Here is a 26,489-nt window from a genome sequence, read left to right as displayed (position 1 = left end):
TCTGCTGTTCAATGCAAAGTGACATTTTATGAATGGAGCACTTCCTCCACAGCACACGGTGGCACTGTGGTACATTTCGGCACCAGTTACAGCTGCTCAGGTCGCATCCAGTGCAGAGCTGACGGGCAGGCAGTGTCAACAGAGCACAGTGGCGTGTGGACGGACAGTAGCAGCACTTTGAAACAAGGACTCAAACTCCGACCAGCCGTCTATCAACATGAACACCGAGCCTGTTGTCATCGTCTCTGCTGCACGGACACCAATTGGTAAAGTCAGATACTCCTTAAGCACCGTACACGTTCATTAAAAGCAGTTTTTTGCGTTAACATTGCTACTTTACTGTTGCAGCACTGCACTGTAGCTCGTTGTCAAATTAGCTGCACTGGATATTAATTAATTCTGTAACTGTTGCGTTTCCTTCTACTTCATTGTATCATATAAACTGTCTTTACTGCTGAAATTGTTGTTTTTTCCCCAATTAATTAAAGTGGTTCATGTCATTCAATTAAATACGCCGAGTGTTGCAGAGCTCTGATTGGTTCGCGCATGTGTACCGAGAATTCTGTGGCCAGCGATTGGCTGACTGGTCATAGTGCCACGGCGGGCGAGCCTGCTACCATTGGCTGGCCCAGCGTCAGAATCAGGAACAGGTCAAATGGGCTCTCACCTGAAAGGAATTAGTTTCGATTTTATGGTGATTAATGGACAAAAATATAAAAAGGACCAGTAAATCAATAAAAGTGTAAAGAACTATACTGTGTTCAAGAAAAAGAGAATGGAATGTACAAAAATATTGTGCAAGTGTTAACAATATAAATAATATGTGCCAGGTGCAAGCAATACTGCAAAAGATCTGTGGTATGCAACTTGCAGGTTAGATGTGGAGGATTCACAGATGTTCAAATTATATGACTTTCTGACAGCCTGATGTGTAGTGACCATGGGACTGGACCAGTAGAGGGTTTTTTTTTTGTCTACGATGTGATACATTAAAGCACATTGCTAATTTGCAGTTTACAGTGTGTGTGTATTACATTACAACAAATTGGAATTTATGATTTTTGCTATGTGGTATTAGGACAAATGGCTGATGATCCTCTTATTTTGAAATGATAAAATGTATTAGCAGTGGGTTCCTGAAACAGTATCTTTTTCCTATTTTTACACAGGGTCCTTGAACGGTTCTCTGTCCACGGTGCCTGTGCATGACCTGTGTTCAGTGGTGATCAAGGACACTCTGAAGCGGGCTGGGGTGAAACCAGAAGAGGTCTCTGAGGTTATCATGGGACATGTCCTAACAGCAGGTAGATAAGTCTGCTCATGTGTGGTCCCATATTCATGCGTCATGTTGACAGCTGTGTTAGGCAATCAGCAGCTGAACTGGACCTCTCTTTGGTAATATTCTTTACTCACTCCTCAGTCAAACTGACTTTCTCACATTGGTGTTCATCTGCTTTGTATATCATTCAGGTCATGGGCAGAACCCGGCACGACAGGCCAGTGTTGGGGCAGGTATCCCCTATCCTGTTCCAGCGTGGAGCTGCCAGATGGTGTGTGGCTCTGGGCTGAAGGCTGTGTGTCTGGCAGCTCAGTCCATCCAGTCTGGAGAGTCCACTGTAGTGGTGGCAGGGGGCATGGAGAGCATGAGCAGGGTAGGTTACAAGAGAAAAGCTGTCAGGGTGTGTTATGAAATAGCGAAAGATGGAGTATCTTCATAGAGATAGATATCTTAAAGGTACTTATAGAAATGTGTCCAAGGTTAACTACAGCCATTCTGGTGCAACCAGTGATCATTTTCAATGATTTAAGATGTCCTTGGTGGCAAGAGGTCTTGACTGTTTGCTTCCTTTGACAACTCAGGCTCCTCACACAGTGCAGATGAGAGCAGGAATCAAGATGGGCGATGGCTCCCTGCAGGACTCGATGGTGGCTGACGGCCTGACAGATGCCTTTCACGGCTACCACATGGGCATCACAGGTCTGGATCTTGATTTATCCGCACGGCAGCCAGTGGTTTATGTTGAATGGTGACATTGTGGTAACCTTTATGTATTTTATCAGCGGAGAATGTGGCGAAGCAGTGGGGTGTCAGTCGAGAGGAGCAGGACCGGTTTGCTGTCCAGTCCCAGAACAGAACAGAGGCTGCGCAGAAAGCAGGACATTTTGATCAGGAGATTGTCCCTGTCATGGTGCCATCCAGAAAAGGCAAGAAGTGTTCCTATGATTAATATTCTAAGTTATCCTTGTATTTCAGAGAAATTGTTTCATCTCTCCTCTGTGTGTATGCACTGTAATATTTTTCTCTCCCCTTCAGGGCCAGTGGAGGTGAAGGTTGATGAGTTTCCTCGCCACGGCAGCAACATGGACAGCATGTCCAAACTCAGACCCTGCTTCATTAAGGACAGCAGTGGCACTGTCACAGCTGGAAATGCCTCAGGTTCAAGAGTTGGTCTTTATGAACCATGACATAGCTCGAAATGTCTGCCAGTGGAATGAATTATTGAATATTAAATAATTAACTTTATTAGGATGAAAAGCTGCTTTTATATTTGTTTCTATAGGTATAAATGATGGAGCGGCAGCGACTGTCTTAATGAGCCAGTCGGAGGCTGCAAGGCGTGGCATTAAACCAATGGCCAGAATCGTATCGTGGGCTCAAGCTGGTCTTGACCCTTCTATCATGGGAACCGGACCAATACCAGCCATCAGGAAAGCGGTGAGAAGTCAACAGCAATTAAATGTAACACGGTGTAAGAAACTGCTTATCTGTTGTTAATATTCATTTATTTTCTCGTTCTCTGATAGGTTGAGAAAGCGGGCTGGCAGCTGGACCAGGTGGACTTATTTGAAATCAATGAAGCATTTGCTGCCCAGTCAATTGCTGTGGTCAAAGAGCTTGGCCTGAATGTAGACAAGGTAATTCCTTAATAGTATCAGTTTGAGTTTTAAAATTTGAAGTCGAGATGATTAGTGATAGAGACTATATACCTAGGATGTTGTGATGTTTTTTTTTAAACTTTACTCTAGTCCATGTGTCCATTAACAGGCAAAAAAATCAAACTGAGGAACAACCGCACTTTAAAAAATGTTTGAGATGTATATTAATGCCAGGACTCATTTAGCAGATTTACATGTTCTATTTTTTCCTCTTGTAAAAACACCTTTCTAGACCTTAATCCACGTTATACAGCGACAGTACATGATCCCTTTTGTCCAATCCTCAGGTGAATGTGAGTGGCGGTGCTATTTCTCTGGGCCATCCCATTGGTATGTCTGGCTGCAGAGTGCTGGTGACCCTGCTGCACGCACTGCAGAGGACTGGAGGACATAAGGGAGTGGCATCTCTCTGCATTGGAGGAGGAATGGGCATTGCCATGTGCGTGGAGAGGGTGTGAGATCATTATCTAATGCTGCTTTATCACTTGCACTCAGTTCTTTTAAACAGATAAGGGATATTGAAACTCATTGTTTACACTGCAGGATATGATATAAAATGGTACCGGTTTACTTGGGTTCTTCCAGTCACTGTACTTGAGGTAAAAGTGGTATGACTGTATGTTGTAATTGTTTGATATTCAACAGCTTGCCATTCTCACTGTGAACTTTCTCAGGATCTAGCTGTTAAGCATCTGGCTTAATGTTAGGACTTCTATCATAAGTCCAGCTTAACAAACAAATAGTATCTTAAAATTGTTCCTACAACTTGGTGTTGCTCCCAGATCTGCACCATACTGCAGTCAGTAGTTAAGAATGGAAGTTTTCCTTTAAAAAACCAGCTGCTTTCAGTTAACCATACAACTGATAAAGTCACACACTAAACCTGTACAGGCAAAGCTTTAGATCCAAGTATGGATATGCTGTTTTCTCTGTAAAGAAAAGTTTTTAAATTGTGGTGTAATTTATTGAATTGTAGTAGTTATATTCAGTCGATAGATCTTGCTTGCTCTAAAAACCTGATACTGATTAACATTCCAATAGCTTACCATGTGGAACTCGACCTTCTTTCTCTGATCAATTGAGCAGACAGCAGCCTTGAAACAAAGCTAAGTGCCATAAGGTTAAGTATGCTAGCCTTCTCTAACCTAGTGCTTCCTGTACAAAGTCAGATGTTTGTGACATTGTTTCCTGTAACCTAGCTGTTTGACATCAATAAATAACTGAAAGCATGGAGTCAAAACCTTTTTAAAATTTATATCAGAGCTTTCACAATAACCACAACTAGCCAAATTGAATTAACAAATCAACGGTCATTTACAACCATTGGAGCTTTATTAAGTGTCCAAAAACAAAAAATCACTTACAGTTCCTCTGGAAGAAAGACCCCAAGGGAGTGGGACAGTAAACAGGCAAAGTGCACGGCCTACACTAGAGCAACAGCCATGAAGAGCTCCATATGTATAAATACAGACGTTGAACTTATCGGGATCACAACCTTTTAACCCTCCAGAGATCCCGATTCCACGGCATCCCTGTACGATTGCCCGCCCTCCTTCTGCTCTGGGAATAGTTTGATGAGGTCGTCGATGCGGAGGATGGTGATGGCAGCCTCAGTGGCAAACTTGAGGCTCTTTGTCTTCACCATGGTGGGCTCGTACACGCCAGCCTGACGGTTGTCTCTAGGCTTGCCGTTGACCAAGTCCAGACCAATCCTAAAACACAAACAAGAAGTGGTCAAATATTTGCCTCCGTTTTATAGCTTCACCACCTTGACTAAATCAACAAATTAAGGAGAAATAAACACGCAGAGTATCATTACTGCTGTAGTAAGGCCAAAAAAAACCAAAAAACTCACCACTTGAGATTCTTGCGTTCAGGATTGACTTGAGCCTCATTGTGGAAGGCGCGGAGCTTGGCCACCAGATCAGTGGAGTCCTGCGCTGCGTTCACAGCCAGTGTCTTGGGGATGACGAGGAGAGACCGAGCAAACTCAGCGATGGCCAACTGCTCTCTGGAACCCTGAAGAAACAAAAGTGATGAATAAAGTTTAAGTTTGGAAGATTTACCAGGTACCCAAACCAGACAAAGAAAACACGTTTATCACAGCATGTAACTCACCATGCTGGTAGCATAGTTCTCCAGGTAGATAGACAGAGCTGCCTCCACAGCTCCACCTCCTGGTACTACAGACTTTGACTCCAGCACCCTCTTGACGACACAGAGGGCATCGTGCAGGGAACGTTCCATCTCGTCACACATGAAGTCGTTGGCCCCACGCAAAATGATGGAGGCTGATGTGCGTGCTTTCGTACTGAGAGGATTTAAAGTTGGGGGAAAACAGAACCAGCACAGTTAACACGTGAATGTGCGACCAAACAAAATTTAAATGTAGATAACACATATTAGGGACTTATCCCTTCAAAAACCCTTTAAACTATAAGGTTTTCATATCTAGCAAGAGTGTAATAACCTATATAAATAAATAGTTGCAATTCTTACTTCTTGACAAGGATGAGCTCGTCATCACAGACGCGTTCCTGCACAATCTCCTCAGCCTGGCCGAGCATAGTGGCCTCAAATGTCTCTTCTCCTTCCAGATTGGTCAGAGATGGGCAAATGGTGGCTGAGGAAAAAAAAACAAAACAGCTAATGTCAATAACTTCTGATAATGAGTCCACTGAATATCAGGGCATGGTTAAGATGGTAAAAAGACATGCAGAAATGTAGAGACCAGTCATTTAAAAGCCTTTCACCACAAACTACAAAACTACAGCATGCTCTCTTCTTACCTCCTGTTGCCTTAGCGATGCGTTTGAGGTCCCTCTTAAGAACCCTCCTCACGGCCATGGCTCCTACATCAACAAAGTACTTTAGACACATGTCATCAATGCCACCAGTGGTCAGGATAACGTTGGCGCCTGCTGCCAAAATCTTTTGGATCCTCTCCTTGGTGATATCAGATTCCCTGAAGCAACAAAACATTATTTTCAGTCTCATCACTAATATACACATCAGGCACTACAGCATATACAGTTTTCATCTTTGTGGCATTTGTTCACGTCCAGTTTCACAAGTCTGCAAAACAAACGGTCTTAAAAATACATATTTAAATAAAAAAAATGAAAACTGATTAAATCACCCTATATACATAAAAAGGTGTTACAAAAACATTGTCCAGTCCACAACAGTGGTCCAGCAGCTTAGAGAGAAGCTGCTGCCTTGACTTGTGGCTGCTTATGTTTTCTCCCACGCGTATCACTGTGTAAACTATGGAGTTAGCATCACAGCAAATTTAAATGGGATGGTTTTCAAAGAGGGTAAAAAATACTCCATTATTAACCTTTGTCTGATCAGGTCAAGCTTCTCTGGGTCGTTGATAATGACTTGGACTCCCATCTTCATTTTGGTCTTCTGCAGGCTGAAGTCCAGGCAAGCAATCTTGGCGTTAACAACACGCTTCACCATGCCTTTGGACAAACAGATAACAGCATGTTCAATATAGAAAATAACTGAAGAGCAATTATAATGTATTTTAATACACACATCAATAGGATGAAGACAAGAATCACAAAGGTGGTGAAACAAATGTGGCCTCATTTCAGGCTAATATTCAACTGTCTGGCCAGAAAAGAGATGCAACAGTTTACAATCTGCTGCAACTACATTCCTTTCAAAGCCAGCATTCTGTCTCCCACGCGTATCACTGCATATACCACCAGGAAAGACATAGCAGCAAATTTAAATGGGAGTTTAGTGGCTGCATTTGTGTATGCAGCATTACAAAATATGGCTGTGTAAATTTTCACAATTTACAATGTGTGAATTTCAGGCTTTGAAACAAACGCACCTTGTGAGCCAACTGTGCAGTTCAGTGCATATCCATTAACCAAGAAGCTCTCTTTCTGGCTGCGGCCATGGGCCTTCAGCACGTTGACAGAGTTGATGGGATATTTGGCCACCCCCTTGCTATCCACAAACTTCACAGCCATGGCAGCATCCACCACCATGTTAGCAAAGAAGTCTGCGTCACTGAAGGCTCAGCAGTCAAGGTAGATATGGTAGATAAGGACAGCAGAGAAGAGCTTCTTTACTCACATGCAAAAAACGTAAATCCTGTCAATTAGAAACTATGCTCACTGTCTGCGAACTTAACCGCACATATCCATCTGTGAAGTTAGCAAATGACCCAACTTTAAAGTATGAGTATTAAAACATTTTTTCACAGTTTCATAGAGAAGGAAGGATACACTCCAATGATTTTGGAGGACATGGAGGTCTTGGCTGCATTGATTAGGCACTCTCTGCCCAGGTCATCTGTTCCAATAGTGAGATTCTCATTAATGTAGCGCACTGCCTCCCTGGAAGATGAACGAACAAGTTTGCTTGTCAAAAAACCTGAACAGAACCAACATACAGTGAAATCAGCATTAGACTGTAAGAGTTCTGAGGCTAAGGTTAAGGTAAGCATCTTACTTGCAAGCCAGACGATATCCACTGATGACCGACGTGGGGTGAATCTTCTGCTTCACAAGCTCATCAGCACTCTTTAGCAACTCTGCAGCAAGAATTACCTGAAACAACATCACATAGCACACTTAATAAAAAAGTATTACAGTGTAACCAGTTTTCCTACCTCAACAATAAAAGTCTACGCAATGGACTACACACTGTACCATCGTTTCATTAGGGGTGGCAGAAATGAGGCTGCACAACCCCTTCAGACACTGAAGGACAGTTCCTCTCTCCTGTTAGCATAGCCACACATCCGTAATAAGAGGCAGATGCATGGTACTAAAACAGGACATGACAGTTCACTTTCTGCAACCAAGAACTCTGTGTACAGCCAGTACCAAGCAAGCACTCTGTGTACAGCAAGATATAACATGCACAATTTACAAAGCATGCTAATTCTCCCTGTTAGGGTATGAAGTGGTCATTTGTTTCTAAAAGGTCAGAGCACCTGTTGGCCTCACTCACCACAGACGTGGTCCCATCTCCGACCTCCTTGTCCTGCAGGTCAGCCAGTTCACACAGGACCTTAGCAGCTGGGTGCTCCACCTCCAGCAGCTTCAGGATGGTCGCTCCATCGTTGGTGATGGTCACGTCCTGTCAAAAACGTCCATCAGACACAACCGATGTTCACCTAAGGCTTTAATGCTTATTGTCACGTGAACAAATCGCTAGACAAGAAGCAGATGGATGCTAAATGTTAAACTAACCCCAATGTCGTCCACCAACATCTTGTCGAGGCCAACGGGTCCGAGGGAGCTCTTGACTATGTTGGCGATGGATGCTGCGGCCATGACTGTGAAGAAAGGAAGGCAGCGGTTACTTGCTGTTTATATAAAACCAGCTGGTACATGCTTTAAAGTCTAGTATAACTGAAAACAACACGTCTTGCATTGCAGTGTTCTGTCATTTTATTCAGTGGGGTGCACAGTCCGCTTGCCACACCTTCAGACCATGACAGTGTCTTTTCTATCCCATTAGCATAGCCGTCCATTCATGGAGGTGTGAATGAAAGGTACTAAAATGGGAATACCAAAAGGTTATAAATATTGCTGGCGTGAGGGGATCACTGAACGCGCTTTGTAGAATCTCAACAGAAACTGAGTCAATTCAACGTTAATCTGCTTTAGCGTTAGCATTAGCCACACGTGTGTTGCATGCACTAAATGAATCAGTTTTCCTGGCGAGCGTTAGAAACGCGCAGAGAAGACGTTAGCTTCATCTGAAACACCAAACAAAGCAGCACGATAACTCACCATTTTGAGTGCGAACAGACTCGCCAGTCGTTCTCTGGCCGAGCACGTTTAACGGACCCTCCAATAGCGACATTTTGGACCACCACACAACCGAGAAGAAAGGAAGCCGCGCAATGCAATATGGGTAAACCGGTATTAACCAGAAAGTTCGAGAAGAAAGTTTATTTTAAAAAAACCCGACCTATGAACTAAGAACACCTATAATTGTGTAACAGAGCTCAATTTTAAATCTGCAAATAATTTTCACGTCAACCAGTTCCCTCATAAACTTAGAAAAGAACGTTTTGTCACTTTGTTTCCATAAACTACATTTCCCAGCCTCCCACAAGCTCACCGCGCCGCCCTTTTGTTCTTCTTCTTGGTTCTGTCGATGGCTTGTTTTCTATGGTGGGCCTCCAGCGCGCCATCTGCTGCTGATTTTACTGTGACGATGCCAATTTTTATGACGGTACACAGCGCACAGAGCTACACGCACTTTAAAAGTGAAAATATATTATGTGCATATGATTTATTTATTTGGCCTTTTCCCCTTTCTTACATTCTTGTCTTGATATTGTTTTTTATTTCTTTTCACAAGAATTGCATGAGTACTGAGTACACCGTTTTCCACTAAGTTGAAAGTAAGTTCGGTCAGGTTAGTTCATTTTATGTTCATTTATGTATTTATAGTGTTAGCTGTTTTAGCGCTGTTGTTTTAAACTACCTAAACCTGCTGTGGCTAGTTGGCATTGTATATCATCCCGTCAGCTAACGTTAGCTAAACACTGACCATAGTTAAAATGGAATTGGAATTACTTTTCAAAACGACCGCGCCTAATATATTCACGTTAGCTGAAGCTTTAACGTGAACAGGCATTGTCGCTAAGTCACTACTCACTAACCAGAGCTAGGCTGGTAGCTAACCTAAGCTAAATTTGCTACGCTAGCGAAAAGAACAGATATCTAGCGGCTCCCGTAGCTTCTTACATGCTAGCGAGCCACAAAGGTAGCCAGGTGGTGATGTAGATGTATTAATCCAGTATTGGTAGTGGATGCTCAGGCAACATATTTTTGCTTACAAATTTGGGGACTTGGTGTACGTGTGCTGCCTTTAAAGGTTAAAAATAATATTTAAAGTTCATAAGTTTTGCAAAATATGTATTTTCTTTTGGTTCATGGAAATTGTATCACAGTGAGTGTTCTGTACTTTTCTTAGTTTTTGGAAACGCGACAGAGTGAGCGTTCTTTCGGTTAATATTCAAATTTGCATCTTTGCCGCTCCGCTCCGTTCCGTTGAGTCTTGAGCTCCTAAAGTTGGTTAATGTGGTTGTACATGTGTCAGCCAGGGAACATATAGTCTGTAAGTATTGTGTGTGTAGTTTTCAAAGTTGTGTGTTTACTGTGTTGTGTTGTTAGCATTATTTAGTGGAGTTTGTTTGCTAGCCGCATCACATTTTACTGCTAGCAGTGATGGCCACCTGATGAGCACGTGTATAAAAACAAAACCCGACAGAGCGAGGCTTGGGGGGGCTAGCAGTGGCCTGTGCACGCCGAACATCTCCGAGTCACATTTCTGTGCAAATTTAATCTAACTTTGTTTTATTGGCTCATGTTTTCAGACTGCTATCCTTGTATTGGACTTTTTGATAGTGTAAGCAGTAAATAATTCATTCTGACGAATGGTCATCCACTGCTACTCTGTGCTATACTCAATGTAATGCCATTTTTATTCAATGATAAACACAAAAACACAAGGGTAAGTTTAATCTGAGTTTATTACCTCTGATACATTGTTTTGTTGAGCAATGACAACTAGGCAGTTAAAAAAATACAGTACATTTAACTTAAACATTAAAGCATTACAAAGCATACCTATGGCATACAAGAATAAGTTTCCTAAAATGTACATCTTTACAAAGTGTTTACAAATAAAATGTAAAAAAGACAGAAAAGTGCAACAAAAAAGAGTCAATGAAGACTGACAATCCCCACCAGTGAAACAGAGGATAAAAATGTACAAAAAAAACAACATAAAAACAAAATATACTTCATATTCTTAACTTGTGTTTGATGCGTATTTTCTGATATGAGCAGTAGGCCATGATATTGTGCTTTTCAACTTTTCACATGATTTAGTGATTTGGAACTTAATAATTAATTAAGCAGTGCGTGATAGAAAATAAAAGATCAGTTCTGAAAATATTCACAGTATCTGATTCAAATTTAGTGAGTGCCCTTAAATGAGAATAAAACCGTCTTTTAATAAATATGTTTTAATTTCATTTACAATCTATCTGTGGCTTAAAGTAATAGTGATAATGGACAATAACATAGGGATGCTTTCAAATAAATAGGACACATTTACTGATCTTTTTAAAGAAATTTAACAGTTTCAATAAGTGTGTGGTAAATATACTGGGTATGCTTCAAGGCGAGAGAAAACAATCGTGTTGTATGAACCTTACTGAAGTGACTGACAACTATCTCACTGAGACTTTCTTTCTGTGAGTGGATGCAATATCAGTAGTGTGACAGCTGGGAGTGTCCCATAATGTAAACAAAGTAAACAAAAAGTTGACTATCCATTTGAATTAACAAAAAAAAAAAAAAAAAAAACACCAAATACAGTACTGTAGTTTTTTTTTTAACTAACTCTCCTTAATGTTCTCCTTCGTGGTCCCTCTTGAAGATGAATATTAAACTTAGCATGATTTTAAAACAAAAAAACAAAAACCATCAACCACTTGTTGAGATGCACATTTCACTCTACATAATGGATGCCCCCAGACAATTCAATGTAAAAACATCTCTGATTTGCTCACAGATTCAAAATAAATATGAAGTCCTACAATTTCTTATAGATTATCTAAAATATCAGCATCTTCTCTTGATTTTAAAGCACGATACCCTATTGATGACAAAGGCGGCAGGTGGAGTGAAATGAAAAGTTCAAATAGACTTACTGGTCTAAGTCTAGTTATACTTAACCTATTGGATCCTGTAATAGCCAACATGTTTTCTTTACAGTTGCATCATTTCTTTTATAATTATTGCTAAAAAGCTGTTAAAAGTTACAAACTAGCCTGAGTAGCAAATGTGACAAGTGCAAATTTGAACTGCAAATTTGTAAAGCTGCTTGTTCAGAACTGTCGGACTAGTGTAAGCACAGTTAAAAACACTAGCCACCACTGCGGTTCACCTCTCCTGTACAGGTTTAACTAGTGCTAAAATGCAGTTGAAATAACCTTAAGAGTGAATTAAAAGAAAGACCTCATGATTAAAGAGGTACTATTGACATGGGGAGTCAACATCTGCCAAAGATCAACTGATTTTGGATGCTTGTACTTTGAGATGTTGGGCACAGAAAAGACTCAGGTTCTCACAATTGGAAACAGATGATCCTGAACTATTGTATCTGTTCAGTTTATTGGCACAAATCCTCCTGCAGAGTCAATATATATGACTCCAGTTATCGCTACAAGGCTGAAAGAGCTTGAATTCATTTAATTAAAGTCCATTCAGTCATACTCAACACCTTTACAAACAATTGACCGCTTTGACCACTTCTTGCTAACTTTTGCCCACCAGAACACTACGCTTTGAAACATACATATGAAGGCTTTTTGAACCTGGAAGTGCTAAGGCAGCTCAAATGCATGCTTTGATGTGGCATTTCAAGTAACCTATGATGTGTTTTACTTTGAAGCCCTGTAACAGAAAGTATAAGTATTCACAGAAGTTGTTACAAACATGGATGAAATCAAAGAAATTGCTTCTGATCTATCTTGAGCCATGTTACGTTTAATAACGTGTAATATCTGTTTTGTTTGTGGAATATGATGTTGTATGATGTAGGGCATTCAGTGCAAAGCAGCAGTGCCCCCTTTGTTTGTATATGCTGTATGTTAATATATATTTGGCTTTTTGTTGTCGCCAAGCTTCAGGCAAAGCTACTGGAGCTCAGACACTGAAACTTCTCCCTCAAAGACTGGACGATTTTGGGTTGGTTCTGCTGCGGCTCGCTCCACAGGTATTTCTCCAAATGCTCACGGTCTAGAGACCTCAGCGGGTCACAGGAGCGCACCGGGGTACACGGCAGACTCTGGGACTGGACAAGACCTCGATTCTGATTGGAGGGAACTGCTGAGCAGCCATTTTTCTGCGCCAACTGGTCGTGCTCCTGTTCGCTCTCGTCCTCTGAGCGGATCTCTACGTAGTCATCGTCATCTTCCCCATTGTCCTTGAAGTTGGCCAGGTAGTTCTGAGTGGCGGTGAGTATGCTCAGTGCAGATGCCCGATTCAGGACCACCACCTGTTGACCATCGTGCAAGGTGAGGTCTGACTGTCCCAGGGTAGACCGCTCTGGGAGGCTACTCTGGCGGCCAACCCGGCCCAGACTAGGACCACGGAGTCTATCTGTGGATCGGTCCACAGTGGGTCTGGTACATTTGAGTCCAGACTGGTTGTTCTTCTCCTGCTGCTGGCTTCCAAGAGAGCTGACTGACTGACAGTGACTGGATGGAGAAGACGTTGAGGAGGGCAAAGATGGTGCGTTAAAGGACGGATGTCTCTTAATGGAACTGTACACGTGCTCCTCTTTTTCGCTTGGCGCCGACATGCATGAACTCCACCTCTGGGAAGGTGGGGTGGTTGGAGAGGGAGGCAAAGTCTTGAGAGAAGGGATGGAGCAGGCGGAGGTGAGTCTGCGCTGTGGAGTGGAAGATGCTCGAGCATCCCCCACCTCGGTGACAAAGCTGGCTAGCTCTCCGTTGCTGTATGTGGAGTGAAGCCAGTCCTCCTCCAGGGAGGTCTCAGGCATGGATGGAGAGGACGGCAGCCCTGGATGGGTGTGGTGTGGGGTAGTGGTGGTCTGACCAGCAGGACTAGGAGGATCCTTAAACATTACCTGGTCATAGAGCTGGGAGTACTCTGCTATTCTTGCACCTGAAGAGGGAACACAGAATGAAAGAGAAGGTGAGTATGGTATGTTTGTTTCTTCAGTCTTAAACATGAAATTTCAGATTTTGTTCACTATTTGGGGGCAACAGAAACAATGCTGCAGCTACAAACAAGACATTTGTGGGCTACAAAGCTCCACAGAGCTGAGAGGCACTGCAGAGCTAGGTGATCATTTTGTGTGGGTTCATCACGACAAGTGACCCAATTTATGGTAGATTTTTACATCCCTAGTTGTGACTATCAACAGTACTATAGTTGGAAACTATCATTTTGAGAGCTAAATGATTTAAGTTACCTATGGCCGCACCCCCTTGTTTCTTCTCCTCCAAGATGGCTGCCAGGTCTTTCTGCCTCTTCTCAGCTCTGGCCCGACTACAAGAATCTCCAGGGTCCATGCTCCTCATGCGCAGCAGCTGGTTGGCTTTCTTGATCTTCTGGCTATACTGCCGTGCCATCAGGAACACCCTGCTCTTTGTTTTATCCATAAGCTCCAGGGGGAAGTCCACAGACTCACCAAGGAGGAGAGAGGAGGAGGCCAGGGGGGTGTCCAGACCTGCCAGCTCCCCTGGAAACAAACTATGAATGTCTTTGAGAGTATTCTCCCTCTGAGGGGGATTTCGTGGAGGAAGCTCCACCAGGTCGTCGTCCTCTAGGCGGAAGCTGCCACTGCTGAGGCGGGCCAATCTGTTACGAATGCTCTTTACTGTGCCTGGGAGGGGCTCTGGGGTTACAGGAAGGGGTTGTGAAGTGGGAGCAGGGCTTTCATGTTCTTCTTCAGTGGTGCCTTCACTCTGATGATCAGGGAGGTTGATGACTGGAATGGTGAATGATGGTGTGGACGTGATGGGTGGAGGTTTAGGCTGATGTGATGGGGGACTCTTGGATGGAGGACTGGCCGCTTGGGGGCTAACTACAGGGGTGCTCTTTTTAGGGCTGTTTTTGATTGATGAGGCCTTTTTAGAAGACTCGACGGCACTAACAGGGAAGGCGGCAGGAAGTCGATCTGCTTTCTTTTCATTGTTCTTGATGTAGTTTTCTAGATCGTTCCAGATCTCATCAACCTGCTCTGACATCTTATCCCCTTTCTGTGAACGCTGGGAGAACGTCTCAGAGGCGGACGAGGAGGAATAATCTGGCTCAGAGGAACATGGAACAGGATGGGAGGCGTCTGGTCCTTCATCCTCTCCAAAGTGGAGGCTCTCCTCAGATACAAACCCTCCAAGACTTTCAGTCAGGTCTTGTTCAGAGGCCAGCAGACTGTCCCTCTCTTGTTTATTGAGTCTGTTGCCATCATTTGGCCCTTTAAGCTCTGTTGATGGTGGATTCCTGAAGCAGATGGTGTCGTAGATGTTCTCCTCCACTATCTTGAGCTCACATGTCCCAAATTGCTTCCCCTCCTGTGTGGAGGACCGGTTGCTCTCAGAGGAGCTGTCTGGTTCTATCATAGGCTCTGTGACCCCTGAAACATCATTTAGTACCCTTGCCGCTTGGTCCTGGGAACCCTTTCCATCTGTGGATGTCTCTTTCCGTGACTGGCTTTCCTCTGGGTCTCTCCTGATGAGGCCCATGCTCTTTAGGTCTTCATAGCTGATGTTGTCATATACATTTTCAATATCGTCTATTGTCAGCTGCTCAGCTGAGGATGATCCAGATATGTCATTGCTGGATGATTCAGTGTGGATAACTTCCAGGTTGCTGTGAGCAGACTGATCATCATCAGGACTCTGTCGAGCCTCTGTACCCTTCTCCCCTGCACTGCTCGCCCTCCGTAGGACTCTGCTTCCATTGGGTGGAGGGTCAATCTGCACTGCAGGCACCTGTTCGACGTGCCAGCTGCAGGGACGAGCTGTCCTGGGCGATGAGGTGGCCTCTGACCTCTCCGAGGGCACCTCTGGTTCTGGTCCACTGGGCTCTGTGGGAACAAACATCTGGTAGATGTCCTCATCCTCATCATCAGGCTGCATGGTTCTCTGGCGAGTAGGGAACATGGCCCTACGAGCCCGATGGTCTGCCCAGATGTTCCTCACTGAATGGTCACTTTCTGTGACTATTACGGAGGGTATAGGGGAGTCTGGAGGTTCCTCCGTCACATGAGGTGTCCTGAGGAGCGGCGGGTGGTGACTACTTTCCCTCACCAGAGACTCTCTTGCCCTCTGAATGGAAAACAGAAGAAATAAGTTGTTTTACATGTAGTTGGGCAAATCTAAAATCCTCAAGATAGGACGGTGTATTTGTGATTAATACCTGTAGGTCTGAGGCACTCATGTTGAAGGCTTTCCACTGTTCTATACTATCAACAGATGCCTGAGGGTTCAGCCTCTTCCTACTACTTTTGCCTGGGACTCGCAGCCTCTTTCCGCCTCCCTGAATGCAAAGATTCCGAATTAACATGTTTGAAGGACATGGGTTGAAGGTGGAATCGTACAAATCAATGTGCATATGTAATGAATCACCCATTCAGCAGTTTCAAACTTACCAGACCGCTGTCATCTTCATCATCTGCATCCTGCTGATGTGGCTCCTCTCCTTCCTCTCTGTCACTGTGGTCATAGTGATCACCGGGGTCCAGGGATTCTTGTGACTGGTTGATTAAGCTGCGGCTGCGACCAATGGTGCCCAGAGCCAGCTGGGACACAGGAGAGAGCAGGGTGGCACCCAGACTTGTCCGCTGCAGAGGAAGACAGTTGCAAGAGTTTGGCTGAATAATTTCTGTCAGTGTGAGTGTATGTAGTCATGCTCCGCAGTCTTAAAATGTCCACATCATCACTGGTTATAACTTACCTTTTCACCGTCGGTGTTTGCAGCATTCTGCTTGGCATTCTTCAGTAACTTGGATAGAGGTTCTGGGGGGACAAACAAATTTATGATGAACTCTTACAGCTCAACCATGCATAGTGCGTAATTACTTAAATTCAAATTTCTAACCTTTCCTGCGTCCTCTTCGAGGAGTCGGGCCCTCCTTGGTTTGAGGGGAATCCTTCTTGTCACCATCAGCTGTGTAATGAAACCCGGGATGATCTGGAGAAATGACAGAAAAAAATGTTACACAACAATTACATGACGACAAGAACACATTAAATATGATTAAACCTATGACAAAAGAATATAATATCAAAATATGTTGTAGAATATGTTAATAAATTATATTACTTGATTTTCCAACATAAATGTCATTTAAATTGGGACTTACGCATTGCATCCATTTCCAAAATGGCTTGCTTGGCCTAGAAGTGAATAATAAAATGAAGGTGAGTTCAACAGGTTAGATAATGGGTGAACCTGATGTTTGACACTAGGTGGCACCACAACACCGACTTATCAGTTTTGCTCAAGTTTGACACTTGACAAGCAGCCTCTTTATATAGTAAGAGTGAACTTTCTCAGTGACCTTGACCACTGGAGAGTAATCCTCAGTTTCCACTTGCACATGTCCAAAAGCAGATGAAGAGACAGTAAAGTGATTGTGTTTGAATGAAAATTAATGAGTGAAAGAAAGCAGGGGTCAGAAAAGATGGAGGAAGTAGGCGAGAGGGAGAGACATTTTCAACACATCCCACTCAAAGTCTGTGTTTACGCCATCAGTGAACAGAGAGGGTGAGAGGGTCAGGAGACGAGGTGCTCTTACCTTGGCAGGGATTTTGGCAGGATGGTTTTCAAGTATGAGTCTCTTGAGGTGTAAGATCCACATGCGCTTGTCTTGCTGTGATTTGGCCTGGGGGCAGAGTGCGAAACATCGCAAAGAAGATAATATCAGACATGCACTTTAAAAGGCAGCTAAAAATTTGGGACATGGCTTTCTTACATCACATCTATTTTCTTTTGCAGTGCTTGCCCGCAGTGGTTAGATAACAACAATGGCTACCATTAGCTCCTAAACACTCGACATGTCTGAGCAACTCAACGAGGTGAGCCTCCACAAAACAATCAAGCACCTGCAAATAATCGTCACACTTTCTGACAGCACTCTTGCACAATGCTGCTGGTGGCTACAGTTTAAAACGTAATTAAATTCACAGTGTTTGACGTTTGTTATGACGTGTGTTTTTTTTTTCAGTGATGCTGTACCTGGACTGTGTGCTGCAGCTTGGGGTTCTTGTAGTGAAACACGCTGAAACTCAGTGGTTCTTTAGGAATAACTTCCACCAGCATCAGGTTACAGCACTGCAACAAATAGGTAGGAGGAAATATTAAAAATACTGTTACTGAGCGGAAACATTTGTATGTTTAGTGTCTCTTTGGGACAGGTGGCGGTGGTGGTGGAGCAGCGTGACTGACCAGGATGTGAGCCTTGTAGGTGTAGGTTTCTTCTCGTTTCTTGGTAATCAGCAGAAGCTTGTCAAACAGGAAGAGAGTTCTCTCGTTCTTGGCTCGCTGCAGACGAAACGTTCCTTCAAGAACCAACTCTCCGTAGCCAATCAGATCAGGACCTTTCCAGTTGGTCAGCTGGCTCTGGATTTCCTGTAGCGAGCACAGAAATACAATGAGTGAGGGGAGTTAAACAGGAAAAACGGTTGCTCAGTAGCAATAAAAATTTTTGAAAAACATCTTGTATCACAAAAATAAACCTACATATAGACCTACAGTGCTCAAAAGTGAAAAAAACTTTCAGAAAAAGAATGAAAAAGAGTGTAAGAGTGAATAAAGGGGTTTGTGTGCGTGAGTGCAAGTGTTAAAAAGGTGTTAGTTAACTTGTAAAGCACTTAAAAACACACAAAGTGCTTTACAACATAAAAACAATGTTGAAATGTAAAAACAACAATTATAAATAAATCACTGGATCTCTGGAAAGCTGTTACAAAAGGTGGGTTTTTAAAGAGTGAAGGAGCAGGATAGTGGATGTGTGTTGTGCTACTGGATGGAGGACGAAACAGACTTAAAACAGTTAAAGCAAAAAGGTTAAGGAAAAGTAAAGAAAAAAGAAAGGCCCAATGTTAAGTAGACAAAAAATTATAATAGGAAAAAAACTACGAAAGACATCAATCCTCTCTCCAGACACTGAGAGTAAACGCTTCCACACACATTCCTGCATTCATTTGACCACTTTGGCTCCCAGCTGATAAAAGAAACAAGCTTCCCTTTTATGTGTCCTCCTTATGCAAGGCCATCATTAGCCCAGTGGAAAACCCAGTAACTTGCGTAAGACGTGGGGAGGATCAGAGCCTTGGCTGATTCAAACCTAGAGTTCACATAACTGTTCCGCACAACAATAAAAGAATTGGCTCCTTGAAAGGCTCAAAACTACCGTGTCTGTTTTAGTTATAGAAATAATGAGAGACATGGCAAGTGTGTGAGATACATCATCACACGCTCAATGTTGCATAGATTAAGGAGAAAGCATTAGTCATTAACAGTCCTAAAGGAGCTGAAGATCAGCCATCATTTGTGTGTCTGCATGTGTGTGTGTGCGTGCTTGTTGTACCTGCAGCCTAACTGCATGCTCATGTTTCCTCTTCATGTCGTTGATGTGCCAGGCCACTCTCTGCATGGTGTCTATGGCTTCCTGCACAACCTCATAGGTCTCTGTGTCCTTCTCCATGTGGTTGGCTATCTCCTGCACAGATAACACACACACACACACCGCTGGGAGTTAGCACTCGCACATATGCTCACACGTCACACAAGCATGTTCATGAAGACGCATGCAAATGGGTTAACACTCACACATGTGTGTTGTTCTGTAGAGGACAACAACCTTGCATGCACCCTCATCCAAGCACATTCAAGGTGCGCATACACAGGAACATACATACTGAGAACCATATGTCTAAACATTTGGCCTCTCCAATGGAGCTGAGCAGGAGTCATAAATGATCTCTTTGAGCTGTAAACATCCATTTGCATTGGTACAGATAAAAACATTAGTGTGTCCTGTCTGTGCACTTACAAGTGGGTGCCTGCACTGACATTGCTGCGGGCAAAGAGTAATTGTTTGTGTGTGTGTTTTTAGGGAGAGAGAGAGAGACAACAGACAGACATACGTGCAGCAGTAGGTGGTACTTGAGGATCCTCTGCACTGGCTTGAGCAGGTAGGAGCCCAGGGGCAAGGAGTGCCTCAGAGATTCCTGGCGCTCGCGGAAAAACTTGGCCAACGCCTTGTTTCTCATGCACTCAGTTAGCACAGCCACCGACCTTTGGAGACAAAATAGAGCAAATGAGATGTCAGGGACGTGTAGTAAACCACAATTTGACAGCAATGACAAATATGACTTTTCATGTATGTCCTGGCAGGACTAGGGACAATACTGAAAAAAAGTTTCATCCTGTTTGAACAGAAATTGCTATAAAATTTGGTTAAATTAATTAAAATATTATTAATTTAAATATTTGTATTCAACCTATGTGGCAAATGCAATACATAAAAAGAATAGATAAAATAATATTTTAAGTCCCACTGTGCAGACTTTTCAGTTGTGTATATGTATCTGCACCTGTGCACATACACCTTGTCAAATACTCGCAGCTAATTATTGTTCAGTGTGATGACCTGTGTTCCACATCAGATAAAATCCTTCACACGTGCATGATAGATACTTCATGCATTTATCATTTTCTTGGGCAGCATCGAATAATTTTTGGTACATGTTTTACTGAAACGGTAGCCTTGTAAGAACCAGTAAGTCAGTGAATCTAGTTTCGACCAACTGGGGAAGAAAGGGCCTTTTTCAGTGACAAACAGAGGCTGTGTGTGAGTGTGTGCGTACACATGCAGAGCGGAAAAAGACAGAGGAAGAGTTGCCCAAAACTTGTCTCTTTCTTCTGTGTCTTTGTGTGTGCGCATGCATGTGCATGTCTGCATGTCTAAATTCCAGTGCAGCTCCACACAGGCCTCACATTGTTCTGGAGGAAACCTGACCTTAGAGCTCAGCATGACCATGATACATCTGCAGACTCTGTGTGTGTGTGTGTCTGTCGTGTGTGACCTTGGTTGGGGTCACCAGCTGTGGATGTGGGAGAAGGTCTATCTCAAACAGCTGACAATAGCCCCTTCACACACACTTGCTCTCTAACACACACACACACAATCTGTACACAGTTAGTTATCATTAGCTTGTAAATTGTTTCTTCTCCACGTGCCGTTCTTATCATCCACTATGGAGGAAAAATGGTAGCCAGAGGAGGAGGTGTGTTTGGTAGGTGCAGCATATCTTGGCATGAAGAATAGCCTCACGTTTCAGCCTATTTAATCACACACAATAGACACACTGACACCAAAAAAATCCACAATATTCCTCCCAAGCTATCCATACAGGCGTCCCATAGGACCAGACTCACACAAAGCAGATTAAAACATTAACAGCGTCAGGTATGATAAGGTGACATCTAAAATACCTCATCTGTCAGTGTGTGAGCTGTAACTCTGTCAATAGTCCGTGAACAAAAGAATGGAAGAGAAAAAAAACAGCAAGAAGCAGGAAGGGAGGGAGTCTGAGAGACCCTGAGGCACAACAGCCACTAGACACTTTGACTCCTGCTGAGCTGGCTTGTATAGAGCGTGTGAGTCTGTCAGGGAGGGGGGGGGGGGAAGGTAGTGCATTGATCGACATGCACAATGGAGCTACGTGAGACGCTGGGAAGACGGTATGCGGAGGTGAAATCAGGATGGGATAACAATGAGAACGAGAAGATGTGCATTGTACAGTAGACTGTTGCACTGAATAAGCACCGTCTCACACATCAAAAACACACTTTGCTGTCTTACCGTGGATAGTTGGTGCAGTACTGGGTATAAATGTGGAATTCTTCGCTCTGTGAAAAAAAACCCCATAACAACAAGAACAAATTAGTTCATGTATTTAAGTAGAAGGAAACAGGACTAACTGAAGCTGTAATAATGTCACCTAATATTTGTTGGCATTTGTTGTGTGTTAGTGGGTATGTACAGTTGTTTAGTGAGGGATAAACACTTGAAATTAACATTCAGTCTCGTAAGATTTAAAGCCATTTTAGTGGATCTGTGAGGCTGTATTTGGACACAGAAGTGGTTTGAGCTCAATGCTAACTTCAACATGCTAACAAGCTCATGATGCTAATGTGCTAATGTTTAGCAGGTAAAATGTTAGCATGCTAGCATTTGCTGAAAAGGACCAAACACAAAGTACAGCTGAGGCTAATGGCAATGCCATTAGCTTTGCAGCTATTTGGTCATAAAACAAAGTATTGAACAATTAAAAAATGGACCTGATGGTGGCACTAGAGGAAAAGATGCAAAAGGATGCATCTCTGACAGCATTTTGTTTTGATATTTTTAGTGAGCTTTGTTCTGTGTAATTATGCTAATGAAAGGCCCATACTGGTGTGTTTACAAGTTTTAGCTCTTTAACTACAAATCATGTACTTGCTGATCATTTTTACATGGATGCTACAAATTGTTTGACAGTTGGATGTACTATTCCTCCCATTTATTTCAACAGTCAAAGTCTACTCTGTTTTCTCAAAACAATAATGGCTCCTTGACAAAAATTAATGCAGACTTGATGTTCACAGGGATGGGCTATACCACCAAAGCAAGTTTCAAGAGCCTGCTAATAAATTTTTAAATCATATGAAAATGATTTAGCTTAAAGGAAGGACAACTTCAACAAATTCAGTATTCAATATTTTCAAATGACTGGTTATAATATAAAGTAAATGAGCTAAAACATAGAAAACAGTTGGTTTAAGTCAAGATTTATTGCCTTTTTTTTGCTTGTTCATTACTGTTGTACCATATCTGCAGTGGTTCAGTGCAGTTTTGATGACTGGCCGGTTATTTCATGTTTACTTCTCTGCACACTCTGAGCCCACAGACAAGGCATCCTCTCTCCTCCGTTCACTGCTACTAATTGAGAGTCAACTTTGTAGCTTATGATTAGCCTGTGTCCTGGCCTTTAAGTCTCTGTTGATCCCAACAGCCCTGAGCGCTCGGATTAAATATCCCCTCATTCTTCATTGCCGCCCCTTTAATTGACACTTTTCCCACCTTGCATGCCTCTCTGAACATCAAAGACATCAGACACAGCATGACTTATCAAAGCTGGAATGAAGCTCTTTCTCTCTGCTCTCAGAAATTCTCTTTGCTCTCCACCTCTGTATCATCCACCCTTTCTCTTGATTTCTAATTCTGCAACACTTTTTTCTAGTTGTCTCGTCATCTATCTATTATAAGAGGAAAGCTTTCTTTCTTGAAAGCTTTCCTCTTCATCTCTCCAACACATCTTGCTCTCTTGGAGGCCTCAAGATGAACTCCTTGCTGTTGCATAACGTGAAAGCCTAATTGAATTCTATTTGTGTCTATAAACACTTGGGGGTCACAGGATGCAGAGAGCTATCAGGAAGCGACATCATAAACACACAGGGCATATGACAGAAGTCTGCCCTGGTTGCACAGGACAGACTTCTTGCACATACAAGGCAAAGTTCACACACGTTTGCCAACATGTGATTCATAGTAAACTTACAGTATGCATAGACTGTGTGTGTGAATGTTATGTTTCATGCTGTAGGTAAATATACATTCTTATTCAAGCTGCAGCAAACAATTCAACCCATCTGCATGAACACAAGCAATGTATCCCACCAAAATATACTGACCATAAGAACACACACAGACACAAACACACACTCACAGACAAACTCTCCTGATTTGTTTGCCTGAGGTGCTCCGTGGGAACCGTTCTAAATTGAAGAGCAGAGTTCTCCTCCTCGTCTCCAGCAGTCTGCCGCCACAGACCAGAACTAAACACAACCAGATGTGCCACCATCGATTTCTGATGACACACACCAACGCACACTCCTAATACACACTCTTAATATAGCCCCTCCACTACGAACACAAGACCACAAAATACATAAATGCTTCAATGGAAGACAAATTTGTGCAGAGCATGCATGCGTGCACACACTGACATGCAAACGCACATGTCTACACACACTCTTTGAACCTAACCAGGAAACCAGCAGACCCTGAAATAACTCACATCTATAATATACTTCCCTTTTAGAAATATATACAAGCTATGTTAAATCATATAATCATCATGTCCAATTGCTGCATGTGAGAGATCTGAACTGTGTGCTGGCTCCTATACATGATAAAAAAAATAAAAAAATATCCTTCTCTAGAGTATCAAGATACAAATTATATTGAAAGATTTCAACTTTTTTTGAGCTGTGGCCACTAATCACTACCCAGTCAAAGAAAAAAAAGTTGAGTTGCATCAGCTACCACTCATCATTTTAATGGCAAAGTAATAAAGCAGCAGGTTTTGTTGTTATACAGATTTGTTGAGACTGGACTGGTCACAGTGAGTCACCAGGTAAAGCACTGAACCTGAAAGATCACTAGGGGCAAAAGAAAAGAAAAAAGACCTTGCTGTAATTGTGCTCTCTCTGCTTCAGTCAGCATGTAGCAACCCATAAAACCTTGTAAAGTCTTACTCAACACATAGCACAGTGAAGATAGAGTCGAACAGAGAGGAACATGAGGATAGATAGCCAATTATCTCAGAGAGAGAGAGGCAGAGATTTACAACTAGATCTGTGTCTTCTTCAAACATCGTGCTGGATGGTGATTCTTGGCTGCTCATACTAGAAGAGTATTAGCGATGAGTGGGTGTGTTTGTGTGTGTGTGTGCATTTCACAGCAGATAGTGAAAGAGAGGATTTGTGGTTTTCTGGGTCTTAGCAACGATGACTAACCTTCAGCAATACAAAGAACCCTGGTTACTATTCTGGTTACAACCCTTTTACCATAAGTCAGCATGTGAAATTGTGAAACCACACACAGTCACATGCACACACATACAAAGCCCTTGGTTGCAATGTGTTAATGTAAAGGTGACATGGTGGACAGTGGTGACTAAATATTTCCAGGCAGTGGGCTGTGTCTGCAGACCCAGCACTAGTTTGACAGAAGCAGACAAATCAAAAGAATAAAAATAAACACTCACATACACGATGCAAATGTTGTTAATCTAAAAAAAATCGAAACTACTTTGAATACGTCATGAGTGTGTCATATTTAAGAGATCATTTTTGACATAGGATGCTGTGAAGTACTGCGCAGGTGTGTGTGTCTGTCTGTGTGTGTATTCTTGGCAGGACCTGCAGCAGCAAGTCAGGAGCTTGTTACCACTCTTTCAGTAAAAAAAGAATATTTAATGGACATCTGCAGAGTAACTACTAGTCTTATGAAATTCTGCAGATTAGGTCAAGTAATGAGTGTGATGATCAGATTGCCTATGATCACAATTACAGCACAACAGCTTTTTTTCTGACTGACATTTCCTGTTGATTTTTTTTTTTTTTTTTGCTAAGCGTAACAATCAGTCGGCTACAAGATGTCAGCACCCTGGTTTGCTTGTGGATCTCAGTTAATTATGCAGAGTGTTGCTGTGGGCTGCTATAAAACTGGTTTGTTACAACAGCAGCTGCTGTATTTTGGGAGTCTGTGACGCTGACTGTGACTTGTTTTTTTTGTATATGGCCAGACAGTTGCTCTGTGGTATTGGGTGTAATTGCAGTAGGGTAGGGAGGGAATGTAAAGTGTTTTAGAGGAAGTGCTGGAATGCAGTGCATTATCATGGGACATAATCATGCAATCGTTTTATGGGACATGGGCGGGTGAGGAGAAGGGGTGGAATAAAATGTAAGAACACACAGACAGAGGGACCAGTGATACTTTGAGCAGAGCTGCTGAGTCCAGTTTTTCTTGATGAAGTACTGCTATTATCTCCCTCCAGTAAAAAAAGGTGATTACATATTTGGCCAGTCCTTAAAATTCCTCTGGAGTTGTCCTTCCTTCCTGCCCTCCTCTTGCACTTAATGCTAACATTCCAACTACCAAAATAATGCTACTAGCCTCAATAAACTTAACTGACATTATGCCTAGTCTGCATCTGATTTTTGGGAATTTATCTCTTATAATAACAAATCTCATTTTTCTGTCCCCTTGTACGTCTGTGAGTGTGTCTGTGTGTCTGAACCAGCTGTTTGGACAGGTTTCAACAGGCAAGAGAAGGAGTTTGCATGTGGGCAGAAACACAGACAGTGGTAAAAGAAGTACTCAGAACCTTTAAAAATACAGTGCTACAAGTTATAGTCCTACATGAAAATTCCTACATGAGTACAAAAGCATTACTAGCAAAATGTACTTAAAATTTCAGAAATGAAAGTAAACGAAAGTGTATTTTATAATCTAAACATGTTTTATGTAAAATCGTAATCTGAAAAGTAACATTATAGCTGTTAAATAAATGTAGTGGAGTAAAAAGTACAAATATTTCCCTCTGAAAACAGTGAGTAGAAATAGGAAGATAAAATGGATATACTCAATTAAAGGGCCTTAAAATTCTACTGGAATAAATGTATGTAGTTATTTTCCATCACTAGTGAAAGAGAGGGATGGAAGGGTGGAGATTTTTTACCTTGGACACGAAGCACTCTGCGATGGCCACAGGGTCAGCGTTACACTTCTCAAGATCATAAAGCAGGTCCCTAAATTAAACACATCATGTCAGAGAAATCAGGATTTGATCTGGAAAATGTGCACCCATTAATTTCTGCATCATTCACACACAGTAAATGCATTTTGTTTCTCCTCTTCCCGAGACACATGAATATAAACTACTCTCCCACCATTCATTGTTCACAACAATTCCAGTGAATTTCAGGAGTAAGAGTCACCCTGGGTACAGAAATTAGGTTTTAGGGCACTCGGCTGTGAACAAATGCGAAACTTCCATGAATTCAAACAGGTTGCTCCTGTGTGTAGCTCTGTATGTGTGTGTAAGTACACACTGTGGGGGGAAAAAAAGTGACCACTGCTGAAGTTATTGTTTCATGGTTGAAGCATGAGGTCATTGTAACTGC

General features: G+C 42.6%; 3 protein-coding genes and 1 non-coding gene across 5 annotated transcripts in view; 1 reads left to right on the top strand and 3 right to left on the bottom strand.

Moving 5' to 3' along the window:
• The first annotated feature begins 128 nt into the window (after positions 1-128).
• Positions 129-4,183, top strand: acat2 (acetyl-CoA acetyltransferase 2). Its single transcript, XM_041064688.1, has 9 exons — positions 129-266; positions 1,170-1,304; positions 1,471-1,652; positions 1,861-1,978; positions 2,062-2,205; positions 2,315-2,437; positions 2,562-2,716; positions 2,806-2,916; positions 3,225-4,183. Exons 1-9 carry the CDS (start codon positions 218-220, stop codon positions 3,393-3,395), a joined length of 1,188 nt encoding a protein of 395 aa, XP_040920622.1. The 5' UTR covers positions 129-217; the 3' UTR covers positions 3,396-4,183.
• A 44-nt stretch (positions 4,184-4,227) lies between these two features.
• Positions 4,228-8,850, bottom strand: tcp1 (t-complex 1). The gene is made up of 12 exons (XM_041064687.1): positions 8,703-8,850; positions 8,157-8,242; positions 7,915-8,043; positions 7,411-7,508; positions 7,185-7,295; positions 6,785-6,966; positions 6,278-6,404; positions 5,727-5,902; positions 5,437-5,560; positions 5,056-5,248; positions 4,793-4,956; positions 4,228-4,649 (listed from the first exon to the last, which is right to left on the bottom strand). The coding sequence occupies exons 1-12, from the start codon at positions 8,773-8,775 to the stop codon at positions 4,436-4,438; spliced, it is 1,677 nt and encodes a 558-aa protein (XP_040920621.1). The 5' UTR covers positions 8,776-8,850; the 3' UTR covers positions 4,228-4,435.
• On the bottom strand, positions 8,339-8,477 carry LOC121200135. Its single transcript, XR_005896503.1, has one exon. It is a non-coding gene; the product is annotated as a small nucleolar RNA SNORA29 (small nucleolar RNA).
• Positions 8,851-10,444: 1,594 nt separating the features above from the next.
• The window catches only part of LOC121199622 (pleckstrin homology domain-containing family G member 1), a 38,764-nt gene continuing 22,719 nt past the window's right edge, over positions 10,445-26,489 (bottom strand). For both annotated transcript variants that reach the window (XM_041064477.1, XM_041064476.1), the window contains exons 4-17: positions 26,045-26,114; positions 21,340-21,386; positions 19,619-19,769; positions 19,060-19,191; positions 17,916-18,098; positions 17,706-17,801; positions 17,266-17,352; positions 16,831-16,864; positions 16,566-16,658; positions 16,422-16,483; positions 16,117-16,308; positions 15,885-16,004; positions 13,936-15,793; positions 10,445-13,625 (exon numbers count right to left, since the gene is read on the bottom strand). In XM_041064477.1, the coding sequence (XP_040920411.1) occupies positions 12,622-13,625; positions 13,936-15,793; positions 15,885-16,004; positions 16,117-16,308; positions 16,422-16,483; positions 16,566-16,658; positions 16,831-16,864; positions 17,266-17,352; positions 17,706-17,801; positions 17,916-18,098; positions 19,060-19,191; positions 19,619-19,769; positions 21,340-21,386; positions 26,045-26,114 (4,129 nt within the window). In that variant the 3' untranslated portion in view covers positions 10,445-12,621. The remainder of the gene's footprint in view (positions 13,626-13,935; positions 15,794-15,884; positions 16,005-16,116; positions 16,309-16,421; positions 16,484-16,565; positions 16,659-16,830; positions 16,865-17,265; positions 17,353-17,705; positions 17,802-17,915; positions 18,099-19,059; positions 19,192-19,618; positions 19,770-21,339; positions 21,387-26,044; positions 26,115-26,489) is intronic.

The sequence above is a fragment of the Toxotes jaculatrix genome, chromosome 19 (assembly GCF_017976425.1).
Source record: "Toxotes jaculatrix isolate fToxJac2 chromosome 19, fToxJac2.pri, whole genome shotgun sequence".
NCBI classification, from domain to species: domain Eukaryota; kingdom Metazoa; phylum Chordata; class Actinopteri; family Toxotidae; genus Toxotes; species Toxotes jaculatrix.
Note: the sequence above shows the minus strand (reverse complement) of the source record. Positions and strands in the feature narration are given on the sequence as shown.